This window comes from Onychomys torridus, chromosome 4 (genome assembly GCF_903995425.1).
Source record: "Onychomys torridus chromosome 4, mOncTor1.1, whole genome shotgun sequence".
NCBI classification, from domain to species: domain Eukaryota; kingdom Metazoa; phylum Chordata; class Mammalia; order Rodentia; family Cricetidae; genus Onychomys; species Onychomys torridus.
Genome location: NC_050446.1, coordinates 132,265,201 through 132,277,982, shown reverse-complemented (window position 1 = coordinate 132,277,982; position 12,782 = coordinate 132,265,201). Strand labels below are relative to the sequence as shown.

General features: G+C 45.4%; 1 protein-coding gene across 5 annotated transcripts in view; it reads left to right on the top strand.

The window, feature by feature from the left end:
* LOC118582695 (serine/threonine-protein phosphatase 4 regulatory subunit 1-like) overlaps positions 1–12,782 on the top strand; it is a 77,209-nt gene that overhangs the window by 24,242 nt on the left and 40,185 nt on the right. For 4 of the 5 annotated variants that reach the window (XM_036185743.1, XM_036185741.1, XM_036185744.1 and 1 more), the window contains one exon: positions 8,898–9,096. The exons of the other annotated variant lie outside the window; for it this stretch is intronic. In XM_036185743.1, coding sequence (XP_036041636.1) covers positions 9,088–9,096 — 9 coding nt within the window. In that variant the 5' untranslated portion in view covers positions 8,898–9,087. The remainder of the gene's footprint in view (positions 1–8,897; positions 9,097–12,782) is intronic. 5 annotated transcript variants of the gene reach the window in all.

The following is a 12,782-nucleotide window of genomic DNA, read 5'->3' as shown; positions in this document are numbered from 1 at the left end:
GCTGTCATAAGTGTGTTAGGAATAGAACTCTGATCCTCTGGAAGAGCAGCCAGTGCAGCCCCTCTTGCTGTATCTTTTGAGTTATCCATTTTTCCAGTTGTCTGACCTGTTAACTTATTTCCATTTATCTTTTGGTTTGTTTTGTGTGTTTTTCTCACTCAGATATGCACTTGGATCTCACTTGTATTTCTGACTCTTTTTTCCTGGAATATATATATTTTAAACATTCTTTTAAGTGATGCTTAAAGAGAATTTTCTATTAATCCCATAGGCTCTGGGCAACTTCTGCGTATTCATTTTTCCTGGTTATTATCAGCTTGGCTTCTTTTCAAGTTTGGTAATATTCTTTTGCATTCTGGACCTTAAGAATTTTGTGTGGTTTGAAAAAGCCATATAAGAAACGTATTACTACAGAAGGTTCCTAAAATAAATTCATATATGAAAAGAGTTTAAATTGAGTTACTCTGTGATGAGTGTGGTAGCTTGAATGAAATTGTTCCCCATAAGCTCATGGGGAGTGACCCTATTAGGAGGTGTGGCATTGTTGGAGGAAGTGTGTCATTGTGGGGGTGGGCTTTGAGGTCTCATATATGCTCATGCCATGCCCAATGAGTCAGTTCACTTCCTGTTGCCTGTGGGGTCAAGATGTAAGACTCTCAGCTCCTTCTCCAACACCATGTCTGCCTGCATGCCATCACGTCCCACCATGATGATAAAGGACTAAACCTCTGAAAATGTAAGCCACCCCAATTAAATGTTTTTCCTTTATTAGAGTTGCTATGGTCATGGTTTCTCTTCACAGCCATAGAGACCCTAACTAAGACAGAAGTTAGTGCCAGAGACTGGGGTATTGCTGGGATAGGCCTGACCATGCTTTTGTTTGAAAGTATATGGACCTTGGGACCTTGGGTCTGTGGATTAGAAAAGCAGTTGAAAGCTTGAAGCACTGCTTAATGGGCCATCCTAATAGGAACATGGAAGACAGTGGTGCTGAGTGTGATTTGATGGACCTGTAGGGGGCTGGCTCAAGAGGTTTCAGAGGGAAAGAACTTTAGTATGTTGCCTAGAGATCATTCTTGTGCTATTTTGATGAAGAATGTGGCTGCTTTTTGCCCTTGTTCAGAGAGTCTGCTTGAGGCTAAGGTGAAGAGTTGGCCGAGGAAGTCTCCAACCAGCCTAGTGTAGACTCTGTCATGTGGTTGTTAGTGGTAACTCTAACGAAGACTTATAGTGGAAAGGAGCATGTTGAGAAAGGAAAAGTATAAAATGTAAAATTTGAGAAGAAAAGGAGCACCAGGAAGTGAAATCTCTGTTCAAGGAGATAAACAGATTAAGAAATGGAATAAAGGGAGTAGTAACTTCAGGGCAAGATCCCACCCATCCAAGTTTCCAACTTGTGAAAAGGAATTAAAAGAAAAGTTTAGAGTCAGGTGTGCTGGTACACACCCTTAATCCTAGCACTCCAGAGGCAGAGACTGGCAGATCTCTGAGTTTGAGGCCAGCCTGATCTACAAAGCAAGTTCCAGAACAGCCAAGCATAGACAGTGAAGGAACCATGGAAAACAGAACACTGGTGAAGATATAATTGAACAAGGGGCCCATGTTCCAGCCCCAGCAGAACTTGGCAGCCCCATGTGATTCTGGCTTTAGAGTCAAGTAGTGACTAAGGAAAGCCACTGAGCCAGGCATATGTCAAGAGGTGTCCCTGCATAGAGGCTTATAGGGGCCATTGTGTGAAGCTGAGAAGGCAAATCTTGGATTACCTTGAAAACCCCAAGATGCTAGAGATGCCAGAGCCGAGGAGCACTGCAAACAAGGAGTGGAACCAGCCCAAGAGAAAGAAGTGTGCTGCAGTCAACAAGGCTGAAAGGAGTTGGAGATCTTAAGAGCATTTTGACATCAAACATGGAGATGCAGAGTTTGGCATTTGCCCAGCTGGTTTTTTTTATTTTACTTTGGTCTGGTATTTCCTCACTCTGCCCCCTTCCCTACATTTTTGAATGGTAATGTATATCCTGTGCCATTATATGTTGGAGTATGTGATCTGCTTTTTAATTTTGATTTTATAGGGGATTATAGTTAAGAGAGTACATGAATCTCAGAAGAGACCCTGAACTTTGGACTTTTAAACGTTTTTGAGACTGTGATAGACTATGGGGACTTTTGAAGTTGGACTAAATGCATTTTGCATTGTGATAATTGTAACAAGCTTATGGGAGCCTGAGAGTGGAATGTGGTAGTTTGAATGTAACTGGCCCCCATCAACTTATTGGGATTGGCACTACTAGGAGGTATGGCTTTGTTGGAGTAGGTGTGGCCTTGTTGGAGGAAGTATGTCACTGTGGGGGTGGGCTTTGAACTCTTATATATGCTCAAGCCACTCCCAGTGTCTCAGACTACTTCCTGTTGTCTGCGGGTTAAGATGTGAGACTCTCACCTCCTTCTCCAGCATCATGTCTGCCTGAATGCCACCATGTCACACCATTATGATAATGGATTAAACTTCTAAAAATGTAAGCCACCCTCAATTAAATGTTTTCTTTTTAAGAGTTGCCACGGTCATGGTTTCTCTTCACAGCAACAGAAACCCTACAACAATGGGGGAGCAGGGAACAGTACCCCACCTAGACACTGTGCATCACTAAATAAAACCTTAGGTACCAGGAATGAATGATTTACCTGTTTTTGAGTTGTTGGTTGATGGGGCTCCACAAACCCCTTCCCAAACTCTATAGACTATTGCCAATTCTTTTGGTTACCTGACAATAAGACCCTGTTGCTGAAGACAGCACATGCTTGAATCAAAGGATGTGGAGAAATTGAGATGGTGGTCTAGAGGCTTCATCCCTGTTAGCTCATATTCATTGTACTGGAAAGTACTGTGCACAGTACTGGAGAAGAAAAGTACTCATCTGTCTCAGCCAGCTGTGAGCACTATGAGATACAATAATGTCTTGCCTGGCAAGATATGCATGGGGATGCAAACTGTTTGGGAGTAAGCAACCATGTTTTGATTGGATTTAAGGCCTACTCCAAGAGATGCAACCTATACTTGACACTGTCAATGGGGCCAAGAACCTGAGACTAGATATGTCATGGGCCACAGGAAAACCTACTACAATCATTCTGCTAAAGTAACATAGCAGTAAAATGATTGCTCATCACATGTTGCTGTACCCATAGATAAGTACCTCACTCAACCCTCATCAGAGATGCTGCTTCTTTTAGTAATTAACACAGAGACCCATAAATGGTCTAAGTAAAAAGAGTAAGAGACTTTGGAATGCCCAGTCCTAAATGGGACATCTCTATCACCCCCATTAAAGCACTGAATCTACATGGACTTGGGAGAGATTGAGGATGGCTCCAGACTAGCACAGCAGCTGGACATATGAACTCAACAAGACCAGCACAAGCTCAGGCCAGACAAAATACCAGCATGGAGGACAGGAAGGGAGTGTGGTGTCACACCTCCAGCTGAGGAGCTGTTGGTACGGTAGTAGAGGAAAAGGCTGGTTTTTTCGCTGTTATATATAACCAACCTCATTCCCAGGAGTGGTCAGCCAATACAAACTGGACTCTGAGTTTAAAAGACAGACAGAGAAAACATGAAGTTGATAAGTAGTGGGAAGGAGCTGGGGAAGGGTGACAAATACGATCTAAGTACAGTGTATGAAATTTTCAAAAAATTAATATAAACATCACAACATTTAAAACTCTGCAACAAAAGTTTGTATGATTAGTCGCTGGATTGTTGGAGGTAACCAGTAAGGGTTAATTATTCAATACCATATGACCTATAGCTTCTATTCCCTTGTTCTATGTGTCTCTGTAGTAGGGTCATTAGTATTCTGCAGTAACAGCTCTTCTGTGGACTAATTGCCAAGGTCTTTAGTGCTCTGATGAAAGTGTTTCTTGCAGAGCATTAAAACTGCAAGTTCTGCCCATGAAGCATAGAGTGGGTCCCAAGGGTCCATGGAAGCCCTCCCTCTTGCGTGTTGAGGTTCTCCTTGGGTCCGCAGGTCTATCTCTGGATTGCAAGGCCAAGACTAAGCCCAAGAGCTCAGCAGAGAGCTCTCTGTACTTTGCCAGGATCCACATAAGCTCTTCACTCATGTGGGCTGAGGGCTGCAGTTTCTGGGCCCTCGGAGGGTCTTGAGTATGCACATCAAGTACTGGGGTCATGGTCTTAGTCATGACCCCTGTGATTCTGCAGAGAAATGGCACTTTAATATTCTCTCTCTCTCTCTCTCTCTCTCTCTCTCTCTCTCCTCTCTCTCTCTCTCTCTCTCCTCTCTTTCTCTCTCTCTCTCACACACACATGCACGCACACACACACACACACACACACACACACACACTTAATAAGCTGATGTACACTTCGTGGGCCTTGGGTGATGGACCAAGCTTGTCCATCAAGCAGGAGGATTTGAATCTGATCCCTCTCACCCACATAAAAGCTGGCTATGGCCACATATGCCTCTAATCCCAGAGCTGTGTAGGCAGGATTTCTGGGCCTCACTGCCCAGCTGTTCCAGGGGAATCAGTGAGCTCCTGGTTAAGCAAGAGACCACCTCAACAAATATGGTGGAGAGCAATTGAGGAAGACACCCAACATGTCCACGTGCACGCGCACACAATGTACTTTATTAAGATTCTGTGAGGTAGTTTGAATTTTAAATAAGCTCTTATTTATAACTAAAAGAGTTGAGAAAACTTGTGGCCAGTATTTCAGAGAATAGTGAGCACCTAGGCAACAGCTTGCCATCTCTATTTAAACTCTGATCAATTACTCCTAAATTGACCATGGCTTCCTGTCTGCCAGGTGGGACTCTTCTGCCTCTTCACACCTGTAGTGTAACTGGCACAGACATCTCATTTTCAATGCAAAGTACAGCAGGGGGTATCGCCACCTCTAGAGCAGGTGCCATTGATCTTCTCAGAACTAGCCAGGGAGGCAGGTCTCTTGCCAAAACTAGCCTCCAGGAGGCCTGGGCTGCTTGTTTCTCCATCTTTATTCTTTTTGGTCAAAGTAGAAAAGTTCAGTAGGGGATCAGGGCCAGGAGGGCTTTGCTGTGTCTTTTTCTCTTTGTTGTACACAAACCTACCTGGCTGTCTTTGTAACAGTGAGAGTCCTCTTGATAATTGGGTTTCAAATCCAGGGCCTTCCCTTCCTTCCTGCCTTACCTTTTTTAGTAGATTTCCCTCTTCTCCAGCAGGAATGAAACAAGATGGCTGCATAATAGGAAAAGTCAGTCATAGCAGGGATTAAAAAAAAAAAGTTATTTTTATTTTTAAAAGTGTGTGTGTGTGTGTGTGTGTGTGTGTGTGTGTGTGTGTGTGTGTGTGTTGGAGGCAGGGGTGTATACATTTGAGTGCAGATGCCTGCAGAGACCAGAGGTGTTTGATCCCTTTGGAGCTAGGGTTACAGGTGGTTGTAAGTCACCCATCTGGATGCTGGGAATCAAACTCTTGTCCTCAAGAGCGGTACTTGCTTTTAGTTGCTTAGCTGCCTCTCCAACCCAGTAGCTGAATTTTAACAATCAGTGCTTGTTATACATAAATTGTGTGTTTGTAGGCTGATGTCTTAGTCTGAGCCAATGCCTGTTCTAGGCACAGAGTCTTAGATCACACCCAGCCATGAGGCCTCACCTGCTTTTCTAGTCTGAGTTCTCCTGAGGATCAAGATTTGTGCCTAAAAACCTGGGTGCAGAGATTGCTTCACAGTAAAAGCACTTGTTGCACAAAGTTTAAAGACCTGAGTTGGATGTTAGGAGAGAACCAACCCCTGCTGGTTGTCCTTGGACTTCCACATGCACACAGTGGCATGCCTACCCTCCCCACACACTAATAACAATACATTTTATAAGAACACCAAGCTAGGGATGCAAATCCTCATGTTTGTAATATTCTCACTTGTTTTGTGCACACCTAGTTTGGCCCCTGACACTCTCGTAATCTGTCTTCATCGACCCTCTGAAGAATGCAAGTCATGTTCAGGTACACAGCTTTCTTCTGACAGTGCTTCACTAAGGTATTTAGTCCAAGTAAGGAGGACAGCTGGCTGCCCAGGCTTGGACACACAGTGAACAGAGATGGTGAAAACAACAGTGTGAGCCCGTTTCTGTGGGGACAAGCCAGGTGCGCGACTGCTGAAGGCCTACCTGTAGAACAGCAGCAAGAGGGCCTGCCAAATGGTGGATCCATAGCACCTCACTAGGGCTCGGAGAATGCCGAAGAGGAGGAGGCAGAATGGATGCCAAGCTGCAGGGTGGGCAGAGTGCCGTGAGTTCCATCTTCTGGTCATGACATAGCCATTGTACTTGTAGACTTAGAGAATCTGGACATGTCCACAAGAGACCTGCAGAAGACCAAGCCAGCCAAAATCCCAGAGTACATGAGGTAGATGATTCCCGGCCCCACCCCCTTTTGAGAAGTTATTGGCAGTGAATAATCCTGGGGAAGAGGAATCTTTTTTTTTTTTTTTTTTTTTTTGGATATGTGGCATTGGTAGGTGTCCCATGCTCCAGTGGTTGGTTATCCATTCACATGTTGATAGTTACCAGCTGGACTTTGTAGACTATCAAAAAAAAAAAAAAAAATTACAAAGACAAGAAGTTAGGAGGGCATGTTGGAGGGATATAAGAGAAGTTGAAGGAGGAAAAATAGATAGATGTCAGATTATAAAATTCTGAAAAATAAAGAAAACATTTTAAAGACCAAGAAGGGCTGAGGCAGTGGCTCGATCAGTATAGTACACAAGCATGAAGACCTGAGTTCGGATCCCTAACACCCTAAAAGGCCAGTCATGTCATGTGCATCTGTAGCCCTTGGAGGGAGGGAGATGCAGGCAGCACCCCAGAGCTCACTGGTCCAGTAACATATCCTGTCTCAAAAGACAAAGAATTGAGTCATGCTTACTAGGTACTTCTCTGTACCTCTGGCTCATCACAGGCACTGTGTGTGTGTGTGTGTGTGTGTGTGTGTGTGTGTGTGTGTGTGTGTGTACACATGCCTGTGGAGCCCAGAGGTCTGCCTTGGATGTCATTCCTCAGTAGCGCTCCACCTTTTGTCCATTTTGACACATGGTCCCTCACTGGCTTACTACTCACCAAGTAGCATAGACTGGTTTGTAGCAGGCTTTTATTTGGACCACCAACCAGCTCCTAAATCATGACATGAAGACTTATTATTAATTATGAATGCTCGGCCTTAGCTTAGGCTTGTCCCACTAGCTCTTAAAACTTAATTTAACCTGTTTCTCTTTATCTACATTTGCCTCAGGGCCTTTTACCTTTCATTCTGTATGTCCTAGTTTCCTGTTTCCTCCATGTCTGGTTGGATGGTGGGTGCCTGGATGTTTCCTTCTCTTTCTCCCTCATTCTCCCCTCTGTTTCCTGGTTCTCTCCTCTCTTTTCTCTTGGGCCTAGATTCCTCCTTCCGTTTATTCTCTCCACCAGCCAGCCCCACCATTAAACAACAAATGCAATATAATAAATACATGTAACACATCTTTGCCTGGTTAAACAAATGCAACATAAACAAACATAACACATAACACATCTTTACTTACATAGTTAAAGTAATATTCCACATCCTAGTTAGCCATTGAGTCCCAGGGATTTGCCTGTCTCTTTATCATTGAGATTACCGTGTACTCCATCATGCCTAGCTTTTTTATGGGTCCTGAGTATTGAACTCAGGTCCTCATGCTTGGGCAGCAAGCACTTTGCTGACTAACCCATCTCCCTAACCCATAAATTAAATTACTTTAATTTTTATGACTGCCTAGGAGCTCTTCTTACTATTACCGTTCTAGAACAGTCTCTTAGTGGTAAGTCTTTAGTGTGCGTTTTATGGAAAGATTATGTTAATTTTGTGGTTTAAAGTTTCCTTAGAGAGACACATAGCTATAGAGTGAATTTGCTCATCACGTGGTTAAGGACCACCCCCTGAACCCCAGGCATTGTGCTGGGCATGGAGAACTCAGTAGTGAGTGCATAGAGGCCTGCCCAAGAGAGTGGCTATTCTTGAAGGCCTCGCTGTATTGTGCAGAGAGCTGTATTTGTAGCAGGTCAGCCAGGTTGGCACCATTGGAGCCTTTGACATGAGAGGTGGTGGGGAGGGGAGGCCTTCTAGAGATGCAGCACACTAGCCACGACCTAAAAGCCCAGGACAGAGGAGATGAGGGACAGTATCTGCCAGTCATGGTCACCATAGATGAAAGGATGGGGCCAGGGCTTAGGGTTGGCCAGCTCACAAAGCTAGGGGACAGATCTCACAGGCCTTTATGTGCAAGAACTTGTATGTGCTACCATCCTGATGGCACAAGGTAGGTTTACTTCACGATGAGAAGTGCAGAGAGGCTCAGTGATGCCCTCTGATCACATAGCTAATCAGAAGGAGTCATGGGATTCCATTGGCCCCAGGGCTCCTAACTCAGCTACCTCAGGGTACTTCTTAACCTGGATGGACTAAGGGACCTGTAGGAGGGGCCTTCTTGAGTGTTGCTAGGCCAGGGTGTGGATGAGTGGGACTACTTAGAAGGTAAGGAGTTCTTAGGCAGACAAGATGTGAGGTGGACAGCTGTTAGATTCTTGTCTGCAAGGTGAAATTTGTTTTTGGCTGACCATTTTCAAATGATGGAGGAGAGGTACATATTCCCTGCAGAGATGAGTGATTATCATAGTTGTTGATGGGAACCAGTTTCCTTGGTGACACTGGTCCCTGACACCCTTCTTTTATAGTTCCATAGCTGTTGGCTCCATTGTGGATGGCTTCTAGGCATTTGCACTGGACAGCCCAGTCATAGGACATGTCTACCACAGTGTGACTGACCCATCACTGTTAGTAGCACCTACAGATACAGTTTTAGAGTATTTTCTCTCCCTGTCTAGATGGATTTGAAGATTGTGGTCCAGACTGTGACAACGGGAGGTCACAGCTTTCTTGGACATCCCTGGCCATGATAGCCTGCCTCTGCTCACTCGCTCGGCAAAGCACGCATTCAACGAGAATATCTTCAGCCCGTAAGCTCCATCCTTACACTGCCAGCCTTCTGCTGCTGTGACAGGCTCCAGGGGATTCATGGGGAAGGTAAGCAACAGCTGTCTCCAGGACACCTTGATTCTGTTTCTGCAGCATCCCATATTACTGGGCTTTCCCACTTGTTTGTTGTTGTTGTTAATTTGGTGGAGCTGGGGATCTGATCTAGGGCCTTATATATGCTGCATAGACTCCTCGCCGAGCTGCAGCTCCAGCCTTGCTCATTGCTTTTGTTACCAACTGCCAGCTAACAAGAGTGGAAGTTGTGTGGAAGGCATTCTGTCCCATGTGTACAGTAGGGTATAGCACACCACTGCCTGGACTGTGGACTTCCAAGTTGCCTGTCACCCTGCCCTGACTTTCTTCACTGTCACTTCATAGCAACACTGATCTGGTCCAGTCTTTGTTGCTTTCAGTGATGACCTTGGTTTGGTTCCTTGAAGAAAGCAGGAACTAAAGCTATCCAAACTCCCCTGAACCTGCACACCTTCATCCCTGTCCGGTTGGCTCTGCCCTTGACCTCATCACTTCCTATCCTCTGTCCCCATCTGTTCAGGAATGCCTTTGTCCCTGAATCTTCATCTGGCATAGTGGTCCTTGTAACACGAATCTTAAGTGGTCTTATTAATAAAAACAAACCCAGAGCCAGGTATTGGGGTGAATGCTGGAAGATCAGAGAAGCAGAACAAGCCACAGCTACCCCATCTTGCCAATTCCTCAGCTTATCCTGTTCCCTCAGAGTGGAAGCCTCTGTGTCCTCATCCAGAATGGATCCTAGCTGAACTATTGCTCAAAAGCCTAAAAGCTTAACCAGCCTAGTTCCTGGTTCTCATGCCTTATATACCATCACTGCTTCCTGCCATCACTTCCTGGGATTAAAGGCTCACTTCCTGGGATTAAAGGCATGTGCTACCACTGCCTAACCTCTATTTTTAATACTGTGGCTGTTCTTTTCTCTGACCCCAGATAAGTTTATTAGGGTGCACAATATTTTGGGAACACAGTATCACCACAGGTCCTTTCTTTCCCTCATTTCTTATCCTATGCATCTTTCTTAGCTGTACCACTCACTCTCAAGAGAGCCAAGGGCTTCCTTGCCATCTACTTGGTTGCTTTTTAGAGGTGACGTTCTAGGTCACATGGCTGGCACCCAGCACCCTGCAGTCCGGTCATCAGGTCAGGCACGTGGCTGGCACCCCAGCACCCTGTAGTCCCGTCATCAGGTCAGGCACGTGGCTGGCACCCAGCACCCTGCAGTCCGGTCATCAGGTCAGGCACGTGGCTGGCACCCCAGCACCCTGCAGTCCCGTCATCAGGTCAGGCACGTGGCTGGCACCCCAGCACCCTGCAGTCCCGTCATCAGGTCAGGCATGTGGCTGGCACCCAGCACCCTGCCTACTCCTCCCCTTGTTCCCCACACCAGGCACTAATCACTAATCTTGGTTTTCATGTGAAACACATTCTTAATTTTCTGCCAACTTTTAGCCCCAAGTATCTACCTTAACATTTTAAATTTTTTTCCAAATTTAAAATATGTGAAATTATATAGGAGATGGTGGCTTTGGGGCTTGGTGTTCAGTGTGGGTGTGCGCCTTTTGAAACTTTTCTTGGAATACACTGGCCTTTGCCTGTTGACAAGTTAGGGAGGGTTCAGGTGTCTGGGCTCTTGGGCAGCAGTTTCCCTGTGACTACTGTGTGTTAAGGAGCTGAGGAGAGGTGTGTGTCTCCCCTTGAATGTATGTTGCTGTCTTTGCAGACTACTTACCTCACTGCATTGCCTGCCTATACCTCACATTTTACCTGAAGTTGGTGGTGTCAGGCTTCTGCTGAAGCCAGCCTGCTGGTGTGGCCATGCAACCCAAACCCTGTTCTCTGACAATGCAAAGCCCTCTTCATCTGATCTTCTCTGTCCTTTAGAATCCTTTATAGATTTGAAATCCAACATATCAGATCCTAACACAATAAAGCAAAACATAGCGCCGGTTGGTGCATTTGGAGGACTTGCCTCTCTATAATGCTGAGAATCCAATCTATGACGTGGCCCGCCTTTCTAGTTATGTAGGTTTTCTTTTATATCCCAGTAAAAATCTGCTGGAGAAAGAGAAAGCTATACTGGGCTTTTCTTCTTCCTTTGGTGGGTCGCACCTGCTTTCCTCATTGTGTCGGAATACTTGAGAAGAGTCAGTGTGAGGACAGAAATGTATTTGGGGGTTAGCAGTTTCCCCAGTCAGGGGGCTCTACTGCTTTTGGGTCTGATGTAAGACAGACAATGATGGAGAACGTGTGTGTTGGGACAAAACTGCATACATACCCCATGGTAGTTGGGCAGGAGGGGAAGGAGATTGGCATCTCATTCCTGTCTCATTCCAGGCTGCATCCCCAAAGACTTAACCACCTTCCACTAGGCCTTGCCTCCTAATGCTTCCACTACTAAGAGCACCCCAGGCTGATGACCACATACCAGATACTTGGACTCTTGGGCATACTTGACACACAAACCCTAGTACCTTCTAATTAGCATGGCGGTGTCTCTTCAAGCCATGTTTGTTTGTTTTTATAGAGCCTTTGTGTGGTTTACCCACACATGAACGTAAGGCGTATTTGCAGTCTCATTTACTTCATTTTTATTTTGAGATGTGGTGTCATGTGACCTAGGCTAGCCTTGAAGTCACTTTGCAGCTTGCCAAACAAGCACTGTGCTGGCTGAGCTGCACTCGGCTCATTGTCACCAGGGCGACTCCAGTGAGGTATTCACAGACACAGTCTACCATTTTCCAATACTTAAAACAGCTTTCAAATGTCTTTCTGTTTTCCCTGCTTTCATTTATTTTGTGTTCAGAGAATTTTTCTTAAAGTTTGTTGGCTTATTTATGTTTCAGAGTATGTTTCATCTTGAAAGAATGTTGTCTGCCAGCATTTTGGGGGAGAGTATCTTAAGCATCTATATCAATTGGGTTAAGTTGGCTGGAGGCATTTTCCAGATCTTCTGAGTTCTTTATTTACTTACTGTAATAAATTGATTTGTTGGTGTGCATCTGTGGGTGGGTGCTTGAATGCCATAGTGCCCTTATTGAAATCAGAGGACAACTTTCAGGAGAGGGTTCTGTTTTTCTACTAGGACTCTAGTGACAAGTACCTTCACCACTGAGCCGTCCATCCACTGCCCCTTACCCTCACCTCTGAGCTATCCACAGCCCCTTACCCTCACCTCTGAGCTGTCTGCTGCCCTCTTCACCTCTGAGCTGTCCGCTGCCCTTACCTTCACCTCTGAGCCGTCCACAGCCTCTTACCTTCACCTCTGAGCTGTCCACATCCCCTTACCCTCACCTCTGAGCTGTCCACAGCCTCTCCCTTACCCTCACCTCTGAGCTGTCCACAGCCTCTCCCTTACCCTCACCTCTGAGCTGTCCACAGCCTCTCCCTTACCCTCACCTCTGAGCTGTCTGCAGCCCTCTTCACCTCTGAGCTGTCTGCTGCCCTCTTCACCTCTGAGCTGTCTGCTGCCCTCTTCACCTCTGAGCCACCCACTGCCCTTACTTTTTTTTTAAATGTGCCTCTGGGTAGTTACTATGCGAACAGTGTTCACATCCTCAGCTATGTTTGTTACCGATTTTCCCATCCTTTGGAAGTTTTGATGTTGGGAGTGTACCCTGCTAACATTGTTCTTTATTATTATCATTATTATTATTATTATTATTATTATTACTATTAAGTTGGCTCTTTTCTTCGTTGCATAG